The 20,000-nt window shown below is 42.4% G+C and overlaps 3 protein-coding genes across 5 annotated transcripts in view; all 3 read right to left on the reverse strand.

The window, feature by feature from the left end:
* kif19 (kinesin family member 19) overlaps positions 1–2,281 on the reverse strand; it is a 50,476-nt gene extending 48,195 nt beyond the window's left edge. For both annotated transcript variants that reach the window (XM_042082018.1, XM_042082017.1), the window contains exons 1-2: positions 1,784–2,281; positions 831–911 (exon numbers count right to left, since the gene is read on the reverse strand). In XM_042082018.1, the coding sequence (XP_041937952.1) occupies positions 831–911; positions 1,784–1,822 (120 nt within the window). In that variant the 5' untranslated portion in view covers positions 1,823–2,281. The remainder of the gene's footprint in view (positions 1–830; positions 912–1,783) is intronic.
* Positions 2,282–3,419: 1,138 nt separating this feature from the next.
* dnai2b (dynein, axonemal, intermediate chain 2b) lies at positions 3,420–15,094 on the reverse strand. The gene is made up of 13 exons (XM_042082021.1): positions 14,969–15,094; positions 14,475–14,665; positions 13,836–13,997; positions 13,536–13,657; positions 12,881–13,023; positions 12,582–12,695; positions 11,711–11,850; positions 11,296–11,418; positions 10,739–10,962; positions 10,096–10,231; positions 9,341–9,487; positions 6,337–6,570; positions 3,420–3,653 (listed from the first exon to the last, which is right to left on the reverse strand). Exons 2-13 carry the CDS (start codon positions 14,655–14,657, stop codon positions 3,621–3,623), a joined length of 1,761 nt encoding a protein of 586 aa, XP_041937955.1. The 5' UTR covers positions 14,658–14,665; positions 14,969–15,094; the 3' UTR covers positions 3,420–3,620.
* Positions 15,095–15,219: 125 nt separating this feature from the next.
* ttyh2 (tweety family member 2) overlaps positions 15,220–20,000 on the reverse strand; it is an 88,031-nt gene continuing 83,250 nt past the window's right edge. Inside the window, exons 14-15 of one of the 2 annotated variants that reach the window (XM_042082024.1) lie at positions 18,395–18,421; positions 15,220–17,485 (exon numbers count right to left, since the gene is read on the reverse strand). In XM_042082024.1, the coding sequence (XP_041937958.1) occupies positions 17,405–17,485; positions 18,395–18,421 (108 nt within the window). In that variant the 3' untranslated portion in view covers positions 15,220–17,404. The remainder of the gene's footprint in view (positions 17,486–18,394; positions 18,422–20,000) is intronic. The other variant, XM_042082025.1, reaches the window with a different exon arrangement.

The raw sequence follows: 20,000 nt of genomic DNA on the forward strand, positions 1-20,000 counted from the left end.
AAACCTACGTTTCAATGAAAGTATCTGCCGTTTTAGCAGACACGAACTTCTTAACTTCATAACCTGTTCACATTTGTCATAGTTTTACATCATATTTTTTGGGCTTTTTGCCTCTATTTGGACAGGACAGTGAAGACCGACAGGAAGTGAGTGGGAGATAGAGATGGGGTGGGATCGGGATATGAACGCAGATCGGATTCGAACCTGGGTCCCTGTGGGCACTTGGATCCGTACAAAGTGTAAATCGGAAATGGTAGTGGAAAGGTGACCTTAAACAGTGCTCAGCCCTCAGCAGGTGTTCTGCTCACCAGGAGCATCATCTGGTGACATTAAGCAGCACACTGGCGGCAGCATCGCCTTGATGCGTAACAAACTAAATGAGCTGGCCAGTTAGTCAGCAGCTGCACATCACGCACCAGCTTGACAGACAGACAAACACATACACACACACACACACAAACACACAGACAGATACACTCACACAGATACACACACACACACACACACAAATAAATATACTTGAGGTGTGATGATCCTGTAACTGACTCATCTGTCGACAGGAGTTCCTGAGTGTATTATCTCAGCTAGGGCTGGCCACAGCACGCACACACGCACACAGACACATGCACCGATATGCCCATACACTCACTCCACCCTGGTCCACCCTGTATACAAACATCCATAAAGGCCACACATCTTTGAGCATAGTTGCCTTTCCTTAGACCAAAACCCCTATTGTCATCGTCCTTACTGAACGAGAAAGAATCAGCACATAATGGTGTGTACACACACACACACACACACACACACACACACACACACACACTGACCTGGTCATCCACCCTGTGGGCGACTATGGAGGCTCCTTCTTCTTGCTCAGCATCACTGAGGGGTCGGATTCGCAAGGCAACCTGAGAATGAAAATACTAACTTAATTTAATATTAAACTTATGATGGCACACTTTGAGTACAAGGTGAGTATTCAGATACTGGTGTCCTAGTATGTGAAAAAGCCTACAGGGAAACATGTCTATCACTGTAATCAGTTGTGCTGTGCACCTGCTGTGAGATGTACTGTAGGCTTACAGTTTCGCTGACGAGTCAGTGAATTTTGTAATGCAATTATAATACATAAACATTACATGTACCTATAATTGTACTTATCTGAACATCATTTTTAAAGCTCAAGGCCCATACAAACACACAATATTAAAAACATTTCTCCACTGTGTGTGTATGTGTGTGAAAACAAATAACATTGGGCAGTTACTTAGAATGGGATATCCTGCCCTCGAGAAATGCTACAAGAAGAGTAAAGTAGGCCTACAGTGCGCAATACGAGCCCATATCTTCAAATGGGAGTCGGGACAGATCCAAACATAGCCTATTTTCCCACTATTCCTACTCCAAGGTGTCTGTTTGACCTATACAATTAAATTAGAGGGCCTAGCAAAACTCTTTCAAACTGCGTGTCTGGGATATCAACAACCATGTGAGTTCTAAGAAAGATCATGGAGAAACGGGCTCAACCATCACAACTAGCCTACTATTTAGTGGCTGTAGCCTACAGGACAGGCAGTGCGATGATAGAGACCTGTCTACTGTATATTGGGGGACAGGCAACTGAGACTGTCCACGTGAATTATTCAGATCTGGGCCAGAAGAGCACAGATCACATAGAAAGGAGATCTAGCCCGTTATAGAAGACATGTTCTGAGCAGTAAAAAACATTAGATTACATAAAGCATTAGAACTGTTTGGACTTATGTCATTGGTAACTCACAGTTAGTTGTTGGTCCTTTGATTCAGATGTGTCCTTCATGACTCTCCGAAGTGCGTCTCCCTCGCAGAACACGAAATGTCTATTCTGAATCGGGCACACTAACTAACATTTTGCGCAATACCATGTCTAAGCTGCGTAAAAGGAAAAAAATAGTAACAACCTTACAGTAATTTAATTGACGTTTAGCCTACATTCGTTTGCCAGAGCAGCTGACCAGTCTTCCGTATGTATATTCAACAAAAGGCAGCGCAATCATTTAGAATCTCTCGCAATTTAAATGTACATCGCTCATTTCCGTGTGAAGTCTTCCGATAATGTTCTATGAAACAAGCCTAGGAACGCCGGAGAACGTGGAAAACACGGCAGCTTGTTGTTGTCAGCTGGCTTTCCTCTCAACCTTCACTCTCCTCTTCATCTGACGACTCCTGTGTTGTTCCTGGATCCCCTTAGAGATCAGTAGTAAAGTGTACACAGGGGCATTCTTCGCAGGCTCATATACTCGTCATTAAACGCGACTGATGCGCTCGCGGTCCACCGCTTCCTTGCTCAGTAGGGGATACTCTGCCATGACACCTACCGGTGACTTTGTAGAACACATCAACAAGCGCTTTCTTCGTGCGCAATCCATGAAAAGAACACAAGATGTGCTCTATTCTTTGTGCGCTAGTTCATTACCCTAATGTTGTTTGTGTAATAATAAGCGTTAGTTTTTGCATACGCTTTTGTCCAAACTGACTTATAGTTACAGTAGCCTACTTACAGTAATGTATTTATAATTGCATAATAGTATTGCATAATGCAGACATGAAAAACTATGTTGTTTCAATTTCTGTACCTAAAAAATAGAATTAGGCTAAGATGATAAAATACCAGTTGAAGATTTGATTTAAATTATATTACTCTAAAGCACCTTTTGTAAACCAACAGTATATATATGTATTCAGCACTATATGTGTATGTATATGTATTCAGCACTATATTTGTATTGTCCTGTCTATACTTTCTGTCACATTGCACTTTTTTTTTTGCACTTCTGGTTAGACGCAAACTGCATTTCGTTGTCTTTGTACTTGTACTCTGCACAATGACAATAAAGTTGAATCTAATCTAATTTAATTTAATTTAATTTAATTTAATTTAATTTAATTTAATTTAATTTAATCTAATCTAATTTAATCTAATCTTTACATTACATTAATACACAGGATTAGATGTTAAAATCCCTTGTGCCAAAATCCAAGGTAAAAACACATTCAGAAGCCCCTGCTCAAGTTTAACTTTAAAAAGCACACTACCCACAAATCCTCCAACAAATGGTCACAAGCACAATACAAATGGCCAATCCAACAGCAGTATATAGTATGCGGCATGTCATTGGGGTTATCAAGTGGGCACCCTCATTCACCGATGTTTCGTTAAGTTAGGCCCACGACACCTCATGAAGGCTTAACAGTGAAACCAGCGTCCTGGAGACACTCCCCTCCATGCTGCCACCATATTACCACATTGAAATATTAATCTAATGTTAATAGTTTATGTATAGACCTACTGTGCTAAAACAACATTAAGGAGTAAATTAAAACAGACCACTGTAGGACATTTTTGCTCACAAAGTGTCACAATCCCACACATCTAATTATTTCAAAATAGCAAAAAAATATCTTTAATCATGGAAAGCAGCAGTCAATGCACGGAACAGGCTTTGTCTCATTCTTTAGTGCACAGCAGCACTTCTTTTGTGCATGAGCACCACTGTCTGTTCCCTTTCTCACTCTTTATTCAAAACACATCATGTGGCATTTCAATATGACAATACAGTGCCGCCCCATCCTCTGCTTCAGATTTCCTTTATATCGCAGACATCTTTTTCCTGTAATAAGACAAAAAAAAAAATGAATGTAGCATGTCAATTCAAACACCTCGACTGAGTTAATGCATCATCCCCAGCCTATCATTTCCTTGAATGTGCCAATTACTCGATCAATCTCACACTTTCAGACCATTCTGCATGGTGAGCACAATGAGTCCTTTCATTAATTACAGGCCTGAGAACACTAATGTACAATTCACAGCTAGAGTTCTACCATGCATGCGGAAAGTATTAACAGCGCTTCACTTTTTCCAACATTTTGTTATGTTTCAGACTCATCTTAAAATGGATTCAATTATTTTTTTCTCATCAATCTACACACAATACTCCAACACAAGTAGCAAAAAGCAACATAAGTACATAAGTATTCAGACCCTTTGTTATGACACTTGACATTGAACTTTGGTGCATCCTATTTCTATCAATGGCCCTTGAGATGCTTCTACAACTTGATTGGAGTCGACCTGTACCTAAATGAATTCACTGGCTTAAAGAAGTTTAAAGAAGGACAAACATCAGTGCAGCACTCCACCAATCAGGCCTTTATGGTAGAGTGGCCAGATGGAGGACATTTTGTGCTGGGAGTTTGCCAAAACGCACCTGAACGACTCTCAGACCATGAGAAGTAAGATCTCGTCTGATGAAACAAAGACTGAACTATTTGGCCAGAATTCCCAACGACGTGTGTGGAAGAAACCAGGCACTGAGCTGCACTGATGTTTGTCCTTCTTTAGGCTTCTCTTATCTTCTCAAAGGAACTCTAAATCTCATTCATAGTGACCACTGGGTCCTTGGTTACCTGTCTAATCAAGGCCCTTCGTCCCGGATTACTCAGTTAGGCTGAGCAGCCAAATCTAGGAAGACTGTTGGTTGTTCCAAACTTTTCCATTTGAGAATGATGGAGGCTACCGTGCTTTTGAGCATGCTCCAATGCTGCAGAAATTTTCTTGTACCCTTCCCCAGATCTGTGTCTTCACACAACCCTGTCTTGCAGGTCTACGGACAATTCTCTCTACCTCGTGGCTTGCTTTTCACTCTGACATACACTATCAACTGTGAGACCTTATATAAAGAGATGTGTGTGCCTTTCCTACTAATGTCCAGCAAATTCATTTAGGCACAGTTGGACTCCAATCAAGTTGTAATGTTGTATTATTTGTTTTATAAATTTACAAAACACTCCAAACATTTGCTTTTTTGTGGGGTGTTGGGAGTATTGTGTGTAGATTGATGAGAAAATAAATAATTGAATCCATTTTAAGATGAGTCTGAAACATAACGAAATGTGGAAAAAGTGAAGCACTGTATAAGTATAAGTATAAGTATAAGTATATATACTCTTTTGATCAAAATTTGGTCTCTGCATTTATCCCAATCCGTGAATTAGTGAAACACACTCAGCACATAGTGAACACACAGTGAGATGAAGCACACACTAATCCCGGCGCAGTGAGCGGTTAGGTGCCTTGCTCAAGGGCACTTCAGCCGTTCCTACTGGTCGGGGTTCGAACCGGCAACCCTCCGGTTACAATATCGTAATATATACAATAAAGTATTTAAGCATGTTATGTATTTTTTAGCTATTTCATTATTTTGGGGGGGCTGTTAGAATATGAATGGTGCAACCAATGTGAACCATGCCAAAAAAAAAAAAACTTAACAGCTTAAGAGAGAGTGACAGCTGGGGAGAGTGTGCTGGGGGCTTGTGCTGCACTGCTGATGTCACTAGACCTGACGTAGGACCTGATGCCATCTCCTGATGCAGATGCATTCAGACATTCAATCGCATCGCTAATGGTTATTGATTTCCGCTTGTGTGTGTGTGTGTGTGTGTGTGTGTGTGTTTTATACGCACACCGCATTTATGTTCAGGCACCAGCTCCCATGGCTATATATAGATGGCCGGCACGCCTTATCTTCCCTGGCCAGTGGACCAAGACGAGCTCAGCTCTAATCTCACAGCAACAAGGTGCCGTTACATCTGGCAGGAAACTAATGGAGCAGACAGGACAGAGTGGAGAAAACAGCCTCCATCCAGAACTAGCTGACCATCTGAGCAACACTGAACGGTCGCTCCTTGGTGACCATCAGGCAAGTGGCTGCGTGAATTCACTGAATGGAAACTGGTATTAGCTAAAGGGTTACATAACATGTTGGGGTCACAAAGTGTTCAAGCAGACGACTGAAGATCTTTTGTTCCACTCTTTACAGAGGGGGTTCTTTGCTGGTTGCCACAGAGGAACCAATAAAGGCTCAAGCAAGAACCTTCTCAGGAAAGGTTCCTAATGAAACCACCTAGAAATCATTTCAGCCATCCGTATTACTGCAAAGAAATCTCTGACAACCCTTTGACTGGCATCACAAGATATAGTTATTTTATGTAACATAATGTAAGATATTTTGAACAATTGGTTCTCAAACTGTGGTACGCGGACTCTCACTAGTGGTACTCAGACACAAGGTGTCTTTTCATAAAGACTTGACCATGCAAAACAGTATGTAAAATATGTAGTTGAATTGGCCTAAGCACCTGTATTTTAATGCCAGTCATAATGGTGGTACTTGGAGAGCCAATTGTTTTCGTAGGTGGTACTCATTGTGAAAAGTTGTGAAAGCCACTGTGGTAAGTAATTTAGACAAAACCCCCCAAAAATGACTAAATGCACACGTCTCTCCTTCCCACCTGCTCTATGGCTTTGTCCTTCTCCTCGTCTTTGGCCCTCTTCTTCTGCTCGGACACCACCAGGTCGAAGAACTCCTTCTCGGTGCGGGCCAGCATGTCGTCGGCGCTCTCCTCGCCGTCCATCTCCTTGGCGTCGTCCTCCTTGCTCTGCTCAGAGCGGCTGCGCTCCTTCAGCCTCATCTCGCGGTGCCGCGCCTCCAGGATCTTCTCCCGCTTGGTCTCCCGCTCAAACATCTGGCCAGGGGAGGGACACAGAACATCAGGGCACCACACACACACACACACACACACACTCTGATTTGAATGATTGAGGAAAACATATGGCCAGGGTAGGAACACAGGAGAACATCAGGGCACCAGACACAAACACAGACACACACACACACACACACACACACACACTCATATGGACGACATAAGGAAGACATCTTTGACCAAATTGTTTACTCCGTCACACAATATATATATACATACAGCAACTGTACTTTGTTGGGTAAATTGACCTCTGTTTTTAAGTTTTATTTTGTGGCTTTTTTGCCTTTATTTCAGAATCAGAATCAGCTTTATTGGCCAGATTTGCGTACACAAACAAGGAATTTGACTCCGGTTAATCTTGCTCGCAAGTACAACATTCACATAACATATACTGTAAGGATACAATAAATAAATAAATAAATAAATAAACAACATAAAGGAGTAAAAAGAATAAAAACAGAACAGTAAGAATAGAATGAAGGCAGTAGAATATGTCTATGTATGAGAATAAATACAGAATGTACATTTGCAAATAAATAAATAGATAGACACTATGGGTGGTATATGGTAGTGCAGTTGCCGGGGGGGTGTTGTCAAGTCAAGTCAAGTCAAGTCAACTTTATTTCTATAGCACATTTAAAAACAACTGAGTTGAACCAAAGTGCTTACAAACAAACATAAAACAATGACAATGGTACAACAACAACAACAACCATGGTCGTGGACCCCTCAACAGACACAAGCAAGATGCAATATACAGTTGAAAGGGTGGGGATAGTGCAATATCAGTATAGACTGAGGTTTAAGATTAAAAATATAGTGCAAGGCGGTTCAGTGCAATGATCATGTATTAATAATACAGGTAGATGAGCAGAACAGTGTTGATTGACTTTGTTCAGTATGAGGGTGGGGGCTGTTACTGAGTGTTCAACAGAGTGACTGCTTGGGGAAAGAAGCTGTCTTTGAGTCAGCAAACAGTGCCCTGTATCGTCTGCCAGAGGGAAGGAGATTTGATAGGACAGTGAAGAGTGGAGAGGAAATGAGTGAGAGAGAAAGATGTAAAAGGAAACCTGAAAGACAAAAATGACCTCAGGTCGGACACGGGCATGAGTACCGGTACTGGGTCCGTATGTGGCATTGGATACCGACACTACCGCTGTGCTATAAATCCTCCCAAATCGACATCTTTCACTGCTGGTGCATTTTTGTCAACTAAACTCACCCATGGTTCTCTGAGACCAGCAAGGCTACTACGGATCATGAATGGCTTTCTGGTTTGCCTGAGATCACTCAGATAAGAGGAGCTGCTAATTGTAGCTAATGATCTTGTCCAAACATGGCCACAGATGGCCCAACATTAACCGCTAGCCTAGATATCTTTGTGACTCTCCAGAGGATAGTATGGACTTTGCTGATAAGCCTGCACCGTAAAATGCTTGGCTTTGCATTGTTTTGCATATGTTTTATGCTGATTGCGTACGTAGCAGTGATGTATCATGCTGCGTCTATGCCTGTGGTCTTTTCTTAGTTTTTTTTTTTTTTAAGTATATTTTCAGGAGCTTTTTGACTTTTTGCAGATTTGACAGTTGAGAGTGGCAAGAAACGGGTTAAAAAGAGAGCTGGATTTCAAACCGGGATCCCCGTAGGCGCTTGGACCCATCTATGGTCAGGGTGTTCCAGCTGGCACTACAGCTCCCTCTACTGGTGGTCTTATCTAAGTGCATTCTGACTCAACACTTCTGTCCTCTCTCCTACATGTACGATTACAGCTTCTCCTCACCGCATGCAAGCTTCTGACTGGCGCGTAGCACTGCATGCTTTCTGTCCACACTGGATCTATGGGAATATATAGATATGCCATTCTACTGTGTCATGTTTCTCGTTCCATATAGCAGAACAACAGCGAGCAGGAGAAAAGAAGATACAAAACAGGGTTGTCCGGCAAAACGTCATGTCACATTGCGCTGCACAGCACTGCTTTGATTGGGTCCAGTTAGATCATTCTAATTCAAAACACAAAGTAGTCAAAGCCATTTTGTTGCTGATGCTCACTCGAGTTGTACAGTATGCACTATGCAGTTAGGACAGTGTTAAACTGGTGGACAAACAGGCAACTGATTAAGCCTGTTGTACTTGCTATACCTTGTACTACACATAACAGACATCTGCATGTAGGGTGGATTGCCCTAATGTGGCACATTTCTTTTTTGCTTTTCTGACTTCTGTAGTAGGCTATATTAGGCTGCATCAATGTGAGGACAACATATTAAATCCACATCCAATTTTGATGACAGGACTCTACAGTTTTGGCTTTCCCATAGTTTTACCGGCATTCATTACTTTGAGGAAGAGCCTCACTTTGAGGAAGAGCCTCACAAGAGGCTTACAGTAGGTGTCCCACATTATGGCAATTTAGTATATGCCACTCACTACCAGCGCAACATAACATCTCAACCTGCGAGCACACTAACACATGTGAAATACTTTAACCCTTAAAGGTGTGGGTTTTTGAACATTCTAACATCTAAGAGTCCGTTCCGCAACAGTTCAAGGTCCAAAAATTCTATGTTGAATTCAATGAACCCAGAGCCCTAAAAAGAGAATGAACCCAGATATTCTTTAGAATGTTAATTTTCCAACATTCCAGGCACACCGGTGTGACAGTACACCTTTAAGGGTCATGCTAGTGCTACACTATCGGGCTACGGCTGTTGATTGAGTGTGGTGAGGATCATGGATGCGCTCTTACCGCGGTGGCCAGGGCCTTTTCGTTCCTCTGAAGCGTGCAGAGTCCAGAGGAGACCTCCAGCAGAGTGGCTGTCCCCAACTGGGAGCCACAAGCGATGAAGCGCCCGCTATCCTGCACCCGCATGCTGTACAGAGCCTCGTCACACACCTGACCAGACACACACACACACACACACATACAGGCGCGCGCACACACACACACACACACACACACACACACACACACAGTGTGTTTGATAGTGAGCACAATCGTAAGTAGATAAACACATACACACATAATAACATGATAACACACACTTAGATGTATGCACACATAAACAAACAAACACACACCCACACACACTCAATAGTAATTAGACAGAATCGCTGACTGACCAAGAAAGCACCCACCTGATTTTGTTTGTGCAACACAGTGCCATCAGCCAAGCCTTGCTTCAAAAGCTTAGCTTCTGTCTCTCTCTCTCTCTTTTTCCCCCACATACATTAACCAAACCTACACATACACCCACACTTATTTTTAAAAGACACCAATTAAATTAAATTAATTGTTCTAGTTGTCCTGGGCTGTATTCCAAACACCTGTGACAACACATTTGAATTTCATAAAATTAACTTAAGTCCCCCATTTCAAATGAGAAGAATTAAAGGCCCATATATATATACATATTTACAGTATGTGTGTGTTTTCACAACTATCAAAGGAACTGGAGATTTATAGAATCCAGAACCCCTGGGTCTGAGCCATCCATACTGTACCTTGAGGGTGAGCATGGGGTCATTCTGCTTGAACAGGAAGTCCCACACGTCTAATGTCCCGTCCATTTTGACAGTGAAGAAGACAGAGGGACGCATGGGACTCCAACAGCCGTCCAGCAAGTTTGCTGTGTGATACCTGCAGGTGGGGAGGAAGATATTCTCACCAGGCTGTGAAAACCACTGCCAAATCCATATTTTTTTATCGTGATCGTAAGATTAAAGAAACCATTGATTTATTTTTCTTCATGTTATTGATGAGAAAACACTAATGGATTCAACACCCTGTTGGCTATATGATGCTACCTTCCATGTAGAAAAAGTACTTTAGTGGAAACACACTGAGCACTTACTGGAAATAGAAGCTAAGAGATTGGCTGTGACTGACTAAGAGTGCTGCTAACTTCCTGGCATGAGATGGAGCTCTCACAAACAGGCTCTTTTATCACATGTGAACTTGAATCAAGTGACTCAACTCATTAGGACCAACACTGAGAGTGCTGCTTCAAGTGTTTTCAGTCTGCTTGAATGCACATTCTGTGTTGCCTCTAGCTTTTCTGGAAATCCTGCTAGATGTACCAACCATTTTTATTATTGTTTATTTCTAATCTCAGAGTGATGTTGCTGTGCCTGCCTATCCACTTACTTGGTCCACATGATGGAGGACTCCTTGATGTCCTCGGACCAGATGCGCGCGGTCCAGTCGGCCACGGTCAGGAAGTTCTTGGGGAAGAACGGGTTCCTCTGCAGGGAGTAGATTGGGCCGTGGTGGCCGCTGTAGGTGCACACAATCTTCTCGGCGGGCGTCTTGGCCTTGCGGTTGCAGGACACCACCAGGCCCTGCTCAGTCCCCACCATGAACTTGGTTGGCTGGACAACGAGAGTTGGGCCATTCAGATTCAGTGCCTTTACTGTTGTCATGCAGCCAAAGCTTCAAAGACATTCAAGTTACACTCATAATGTGTGAAAGGAAGTACGATAAAACGTCATAACTCTTTTTATTTACTCTATTTAAAAAGCTGTAGTGGACGAAAATACAGTAGCTATCAATATGTAGTACCATAATCATTACATGGCATGTGCTTTACACTGTTGAAATTGACCATAGCCTTGTCTCTGTGTGTGTGTGTGTGTGTGAATGTGTGAGTCTGTGTGACCTAGTAGTCGGTCGCTCCTGTGGGTATGTGGTCTCTCGTCTCATACCATGGTGGTCTCAAACTCCAGAGAGATGGCCCCTAGCGCGTTCTCAAGGTTGCCTTTCTTGCTGGGGTCCAGGATCAGACGCTCTGTCGGCTCAGTAAACTTACGGATGTCCCACCACAGCACCTGGACAACAGAAAAACACACACAGTGACACAGCAGATAGGTACACAGACAGGCCAACAGGGTAACAGAGTATACACAGAAAGAATGATAAATATTTAATGTTATGTAAAATACATACTATATTTCATAAAGAAAGTATTAAAACATGCCTGCTTCACTTTTTCCCTGGGCTACCTGTGTGTTCTTATCTGCAGGTAATTAATCCCTCAATGAGGGTCAATCTGTTCTCTCTCTATTGGTGTTGGCAGAAACAGAGTGCCCTGGGTGTGTGTGTGGAGGTCCACCTGCTGACCTGGCCATCTGTGGAGGCTGAGAAGGCGTCTGTGCCCGTCTTCGACTGGAGCCAGATGACCTTGTAGACGGGGTCCCTGTGGCTGTGCTCGATGGCCGACATCTCCACAGGCTGGCTGCCTTTGCGCGTGTCCCAGTAGGCTGAGCAAGGACAGGCCAGTGAGTCAGTCAGCGGGCGAGCAAGCCAGTGAGCCCATGCATATGCAAAGTAGGGGTGAGAGTAGAGGTGAGAGTACACAACCGCGGCAGAAGTAAGTGGGAGAGAACACAGCGGCTTGAATATGCACACACACCTGATCAGACACACACACACACACACACACACAGACACACACTCACACACACCTAACCTCAATTTGCACCCAGGTGGACACATGAATATGGATATAGCCACATGTTAATCAAACTCTCTACACATAAGTCCACTTTATAGCCAGCAGTCTTAACCTCAGTCTGGACGAGATGGCCTAAAAGCTGCCCTTGAATGGCCTTACGTAAGCCATTCCATTAACAAACAAAACAACTCTAGGCAATTAGGGACATAGAGAGATTGGGAGAGAGGGTTTTTATTTTTTTCCAGACTGCATAAATACACTGAATAGGATAAGCGAGACAACCTTTAAGTCGAATGATGCAAATCTAATGGCTCAATCGTGGCTCGTTATAGTCGAACAGAGGAAGCGGGCTTTAGGCCACGACTTCATTTGAGAGCATGGGTTTGTAAGGTATTTCGGGCTGATATATGAGACACAGAAGAATCAGGCTCAATCTGAGGTTGAAGCCAGTCTGTTTTTACCAATACCAAAAAATTAGTTCCTCACAACTTTGCACAATAGAAGTTATTTGAGAGGTGAGGGTTAGTGTGGACTCACCGAGCTGGCCGTTGTAACTTCCTCCAATCAGGACATGCGAGTCTTTGGGGTTGTACTCCAGACAGACGAGAGGGGACACTGGTTTTAGAGTCATGTCAGGCTTATTGGGGTTCTCTGCAGGGAACAAATCAACAACTAAGCTTCAAACTCTACACACATGAGACAGACAGACCGAAAGACAGACAGATAGATAGATAGATAGATAGATAGATAGATAGATAGATAGATAGACACACACAGATATATATATATATATATATATAGACAGACGGCCAGAAGGATGAACGGACACAACGTACCAATGTCCCATATGTAGGAGTCATAGCACATGTCCTGAGTTGTCCTCTGAAACTCGAGGGAGGAGTAGGCCACGGCAAGCTTGCGGCTGCCATCGGGGTGCCAGGAGAGACTGGTGGCTGTGCGCTTCACCGGGTTGGGGTCTCTGTGGGAGAGAGTAGCAATGACATCTCAGAGGTAGCACTACTGGAGCTTTTGCACGGTGGAAGTATCAGCACCCAGGGAAACATAATGGACTAAGGTTTGAGTCCAGCCAGTGGTCATTCCCCCCGTCATCTCCCTTCCCCATTATCCTCCTGTTGCATCATTTCTGTCCTGTCAATCAAAGCAAATCTTTACAACGCATCATACGCACATACCACGGCATGCTGAAACTAGTCCATTTGAAATATTTATGACACAACAGTTGCTTGGCTTAAATCTCTGCAACACTGTCCTTCAATATTTATGTTGATGTAAACATTGAAGTTCACAGGCTTCTGCATTTTTCATATATTGTGTTAACGAGAAGGGAGAGAATAACAGCTTAGGACAACCAGAGTGCCTGTGGGCGAGAATAGGATAAGTAAGCGGATAGGATAACAACAACATTTTTCCATGGATAACAACAACAACAATTTTCCATGGATGCGCCACCACTGCCACCCCCCGCCACACCTGAAGACGTTGATGGTTTTGGCCGATGGCTGCTCCTCAGCCTCCTCCACCACCTCCTCGTCGTGGAAGTACTCCTCGTAGATGTCGATGGCGTTGTTCTGCTGGATGCAGTGCTCCATGAGCTGTGGTGCGGAGGAACAAAGGTCTGTCATGAAGACGAAGCTGCATTACTAGGCTATTCAGGGGCCCCATTATGTTGTTACCAGAAGACATTAATATGTGGTGAAGCCACTACACACTAAATATCTTTTACACCCTTATAGCCTGCACACTCTATTGTTGGGGAAGGGCAGCACTCACACTGCCCAGGTGCATGATGGTATTGATGTAGTGCTCGTCCTTCTCGACTTTCTTGCGGAAGCGAATGGTCTGTTCCATCTCTTGGGGATTGACATCCTTAGGCCAGCCACCCTCCACGTGGTTTATGCCTCGTGACTCAGAGTCATAACGATCTGTGTTCACCTGGTGGAGGACAAGATTTTCACATCACAGCCCTCTACGCTGTCATTAGAAAAACTCAGTATGGATGACTAAATGGTTCTCCTTATCTCCTTCATCGAAGCAAGGCAATCTCACAACACTTAAGACACTGAATACTGTTGTGTGATAATTGAGGATAGAATTCATCTTGAAAATGTTGGCAATGTCACATTAACTTACATTAAAACATAACTATTCTCTGAATGTTGAAATTAAGAATGGATAGAGGCCTAGGCTTGGCCCTTTAAATGAAGAATTTGAAAGAGATGTGGAACTGGCTTTTTTAACACAGACAGACAACGAAACATTTTCGAGGATATTCATGAATTGCAATTCTCTCTTCATTTAGTAGATGGATAAATGATAATACATACAGTTTGTCCCTCAAATATGACATGGTTTGTTGCTAGGGAAACGTTGCTCAATATATCACATAGGGAACACCTTGGGGACACCAACCTCATGTTCCGACATCTCTTGCGTGCATTGTGTCGGCACATCACATGGGTCTCTCCCAATAAAGTTAGCAGCTAGAGAGGGGTCTGGAAGGATGTCAACATGCAGCTCGGCAGGACGGTCCGAGAAATTGCATTGTCGACCAAAGTCGCTGCGCTTCTTTGTGTACACATACACAATCTCCATTGTGAATGCTGTGGGCGCAAATGTTAATGGACAAACATTGAAAGATAACAATTACTGACAGGTAACGTTACCTTCATGTAGCCTTGACATATCTCTGACGTTATTGTTTATTGTCAAGCTGACATTGGCCAACAAACCTCACTGGCTAACCGGGTATGTTAACGTTAACGTAGTTAGCCAAACCCTTTCGCTAACATTTAGCTTTATTGCTACGCATCCTTTGGCCAGCTGTTTCAGCAAGCCTACAACACTTGAATATTCAAGGCGAACAAGGTATTTAACTGCAATTCTAATAGCCATGCTATTCTTACCTTCCCCTTGGGGGTGGATGCCTAATTATGAAGGTGTGAATTATTATCACTCCAATGTTTCAGATTTCCTGTTCCACGATGAACTGAAATCTATCAAAGTTTATGGTATCCTAGCAACATCACCCGCCTACTTGTCCACTTTCTAGTCGCCCAGAACTGTTGCAACCATAGACTGCAACTATTCGGCCGCTACTTGAACTTTAAAAGTGATACAATTGAAAAACAGTGTATTCATTACAATAACAGGGGAGTCATGTTTAAAAGTACTTTTATTGTCAACACCGTTATTCTTCTTCTGAGAAATAACGCCACATAGAAACCACGCACCACTCACTGTGGAGGGCAGTGTCGACTCACATGCACCCAACATCAAAAGAAAAAGAAAAGAAAACACAAAGTAAAACATGAAAAATTCGGCGCAATGACAATTCAGACAGTGGTAGAATTTTTTTTTTTGTCTTTGCTAAAAGGGAAAGAGTGACCTACTCCCACAACTGAGAAGACACTTTGTTAAAAACATCATTGCAACAGTGTTCCATTATGGACAATTAAGAAAAACTCACCAATAAGGCTACACATGAAATGCCTTTACCACAATATTCCCCTTGCTCGTGGTCTTGGAGCAACTCCAATTGCTCTCTAAGTTCAGAAGTAAGTTCAAATTGCTCTGTTAGTCAAACTTTAGTGGCCTAAGAGCCTTGCATGTGCTATAGACTAGACAGAAAATAAAACAATTAAAAAAATCCACACACAAATAATTTGTTATTATACATGCTATGTACAGAAGTTGGTTAGCCTACTTCAACAGTTTTACCATGGCTATGGGAAATGGAAAAGGGTCTTAATGGAGGATATGCAAACAGAAAGGGGCATTTTAATGGCTCAGAGTGCAAGGAATGAAGTAGCCTTGGTTAGGCCACCATGTGTGCACAGTAGGCTACTGTACTCACTCAATCACTCCTTACTTCAGTTTCACAAGCACTTCATTTGAATGATTTTGTGCTTCACAGGACCCAGAGAGAAATATATGACTGTCGTTAAAAAATGTTTTGCTAGTTTCACTAGTAGGGAATATGGACAGTGTGGTTTAAATGTTGAACATATCAAATATCAACAGTTCCAAAATATCACTGGCTCCACCATCAGACATGTGTATCACAGATTTAGCCACATACACACACCTCAATAAACACTGGTGAGTACACATGTGCTCATATACAGAGCAGTCTCTGTAAACACACACACACACACACACACACACACACCACATACATAAGAGTTGGCTTCCTCTGAGGCCAGCAAACTGTGCTCATGTAGACGATAGGCTACAGATTGTAACCGTCGATGGCTGTACAGTGTGCTGAGGGTGGGGACAGGAGGTCGAAAACATGTCGAAAAGAGGCACAGAGGACATGCTAAGAATTTTTCTGTTAAACAACATAATTGTTTTCACTCCCGAACAGACAAACGGATTATCATCCAGAATGTTATTTCACTTTAAACAGAACATCTTGTTAATCGATTTTTTTTTGTTCACCACATTGGCCAAAGTAAATAATGATAGATTCATGGTATTACAAAACTGGCATTACTATCACTATTAATCAATTTAATCAATTCCGCACTACATCTTTTCTTATCAATATACACAGAGAAGACTGCATGGACTGCATGGTAAGACTGGAGTTGCCTCCATAGATATACAATGAGATTTCACTGAAATGTGTTGCCAAAATGTGAAATGAATTCAGACTCTCTTTCGTGTCCCTCATACGAGGTAAAAACAGCTTCCAGACTTAAAACTGTCAAGTCTGTTGAGATCCATTCTGTTCAAAAGATGTGCTTTTGTTACCATTCAAGATCATCTTCCATCCTTGCTCACAATCTACCAGCATTTCAGGAAGACAGACAGAAGAGCTGTTGTACTGTATGTTCCAATGCACGAAAACATTTAACATTTAAGTGATATGACAGATACAGACTTTGATATGACAGGGTTAGCAGTTAGGCTGGGGGAGTAGGTGGATGCTGAGGGAAGACCAGAGGCAGAGGACAGCAGAGAAAGGACAGAGGATGACCGGTTGCATTGTTGAAAAGTCCTGAGATGCTGTGAACTGTATTTCATGAGACAGAAATTGTGGCGATGTCTGTGTGGACTCTCAAGCACTCTTCCTCCTCCTCCTTTTCCTCTTCCTCCTCCTCCAGCTTCTTGTCCTCCAAAAGTAATTGTCCAAAAGCAGCAGGCTAGTACTGAGACCACTATTACACACACACACACTGTCTATGTCTCTCTCTCTTTCATATTTTAATTTCTTTGGAAAGATATTATTTCCTGTGTGTGTGTGTGTGTGTGTGTCCGTATTGGTGTTGACCATATGAATTTCACTTTCAAAAACGTGGAGAAGACACGGAGTGACGTGGTGAGACTCCGCAGGCCTACGCTTGGAAGTCGTTCCCAAAGTGTCGTATCTGGTCCTCCGTCATGGACAGGTAGGTGGCCCTCATGGTTGGTGAGTACTGCAAAGAGAGATGGACAAAGAGACAAAATCAAGACTTGCAGCTCTTCTACAAGTCTCCTCAAAGCGGGAGTACTGAGGAAAGGTATGGACTGAAAGCTGTGACATGTTACCAAAACTGAAAGCTCTCTTAAGTTTACTCACTCTGTGCTCATGGCAATATTACAACTTCACTTGTGGTTAATATATTACAGTTTTGTCTTATTAATGCATTATTAACGTGGATGTCAAGTGTGGTGAACACGTAACACATCATCTCCAAGAGACACAAACATCAGAAATCGTGACATCAGTCAGAGACAAGAGGGCAGTAAAGTGTCTACCTACAGCAAGCAAGTCTTACAAGTAAGTCATCTAGATAGGACTTGGGTTATAGTAACTTGGGGTCAGGGTGTAACAACAATTTAGAAAAAGAAAAAACTCTTTATCTTCTGAATGGGGTGTCTTAGGATAAAAAAAAAAAAAAACAGATTTGGGAATCTAGAATATTCTATAGCATGAAATAGCACACGTGAGACAAAACCTCATGGTGGTCAAGTCTATAGAATGGCACACCCGGACGTGCACAGCATGCACGGAGGGAGAGCTATATCTGGGGTCAGAGGTCAGACACTGTCAGTCATGAAGTGACACGCCCATAAAAGGGAAAGAGGGAGTATATAATATGGTGATGGGAGGGGTTAACATCCTATCTTTGATTAAAAAAAGGAAATGGATACACTTTATAACACACATTAATTCCATTGGACTGAAGCCATGCCAGGGATGAGCTATAGGCAGGGAGGGGGTTACAGATATTATAAAGTAAGACAGGAGTAGGGTAGAGTTGGAAAAAAAAAATAAAACATACAAAATGGAGGACATGTGAGACAACAGAACAGACATAAGTAGAAGGAAAGCCATAACTTACTCGGTTTCTAAATTGCTGTGAGTTTATCTCCAAAAATTGTATTATTTTTTTTTTCAAGAGGAAGGAAGAAGAAAGAAAAGAAAACATACAAACATACAAACAAACAAAAACATAAGGCTATTAGCTGAAAACAAAAAAGCCACTTTTGCATCGGGGATTAAACAGTAGGCCAGAGAGACAGAGGCAGACAGAATCATTTCAGAGATACACAAAGGACCAGCAAAGAGGAGACATAATATCCTCAAAGCAATCCTTTCAAAGCAAGGCACTGATTATGGTCATTTTCTTACAAAAGTTATAAAGAAAAAAACTAGTCTCCAAATATATACGTCCTTTGAAAATAGCAACTACAAAATAACCAACTCTCCTCAAAAGATAGTATTGAATTTACGGAATATGAAAATATATTAATCTGTATCAGTGGTATACCTAACAACCAGTGCACACATATGAAGAAATCTTTATTGACACTGTAGGAGTATTCAAGCTGATTTATAATATCAATAAATTATGTGAGTTGTGTTCTTCTCGTGGTTGTTCCCTGTTCCCCGTGAGGTTTCCCTTGCAACTGTTCTTCCACTTAAAATTGGGAGCAGACTTCAGGTCTGTTCCTAGTTTAAGTTTCCAGTTCCGTGAAAGCACCTAAGACAATACCCGTGATAAATATCATAAACAAAGTCCTGATTAAATAATTGGCCCAACTGCTATTCATTCCAAGTTGACAGATGTTTTTTTTCTCTCTCTCCTCTTCACTTGAACGAAGAGCAAACATCCTTGAGGAGAAAGTAGAAGTCATTTTTGGGGGCTAGTTTAAATTCAGGAAGTGGCATCTCTCTTCTTTTCCCTCTCTTTCTTAACTACAGCTGGGGGGGGGGGCAGCATGCGGGGCAGTCAGCTGGGAAGCTCGGCTTGATGAGAGTGGAAACAAGAGCACAGGTGCACAGTGACAAACCCAGCGGAGAACACCACGCCGAGACATCATCAGAAAAGGCAAGATTCTAACTACAGATAACTGAAAACAAAAAGCCCAATGGTCGAGATAAGAATTGAAGAATTACTTCAATCAAAAACTATGTGGGTAACTTCCTGAACATGGGAGGGCTGACTAAGATTTTTAGGCCCACATCAAAATGTAGACACCCAGACAAGAGTGATGATAAATGCTAAATGAAATTCTAACTCCCCTGCGATTCAGTGTACTCATTTTCAAGTAGTGTGAGCGTTTCTGTTTATGTTCCTAAGGCTTTTCCACGACGGAGCTTGTTGACGTGGTGCTGAGAATGAAAAGATGAGAATTTCCGAGGTGTAGAAACAGGTGTTTCTGAAAACGGAATCAGACTAAATCTTCCAGAGTGCTGTAAGTGTTGGCATCCCTTGCCTGCCTAGAACAAATCTCTTTGAGTCAAAACTATAATCTTTTACAAGAAAGAGACTGAGAGAGAAAAATGAGATACTAAAGTGTGTGTGTGTGTGTGTATGTGTGTGTGTGTGAGTGTGTGAATGTAAGTGTGAGTAGGTGTGTGTCTGTGTGTACAGTGTATGTGTTTTTTAACTTCTGTGAGTGTAGTAACGTGTGTGTGTGTGTGTGTGTGTGTGTGTGTGTGTG

The sequence above is a fragment of the Alosa sapidissima genome, chromosome 24, assembly GCF_018492685.1.
Source record: "Alosa sapidissima isolate fAloSap1 chromosome 24, fAloSap1.pri, whole genome shotgun sequence".
In the NCBI taxonomy this organism is placed as follows: Eukaryota; Metazoa; Chordata; class Actinopteri; order Clupeiformes; family Clupeidae; genus Alosa; species Alosa sapidissima.

Excerpts from the sequence above, each read along its gene's own strand:
- dnai2b (XM_042082021.1), bottom strand. The coding sequence starts at position 14,657 with ATGGAGATTGTGTATGTGTACACAAAGAAGCGCAGCGACTTTGGTCGA. Across the intron at positions 13,658-13,835 it reads CCATCATGCACCTGGGCAGT|CTCATGGAGCACTGCATCCA; the intron begins GTGAGTGCTGCC and ends TCCGCACCACAG. Across the intron at positions 6,571-9,340 it reads AAAAGGCCCTGGCCACCGCG|ATGTTTGAGCGGGAGACCAA; the intron begins GTAAGAGCGCAT and ends TCCCCTGGCCAG.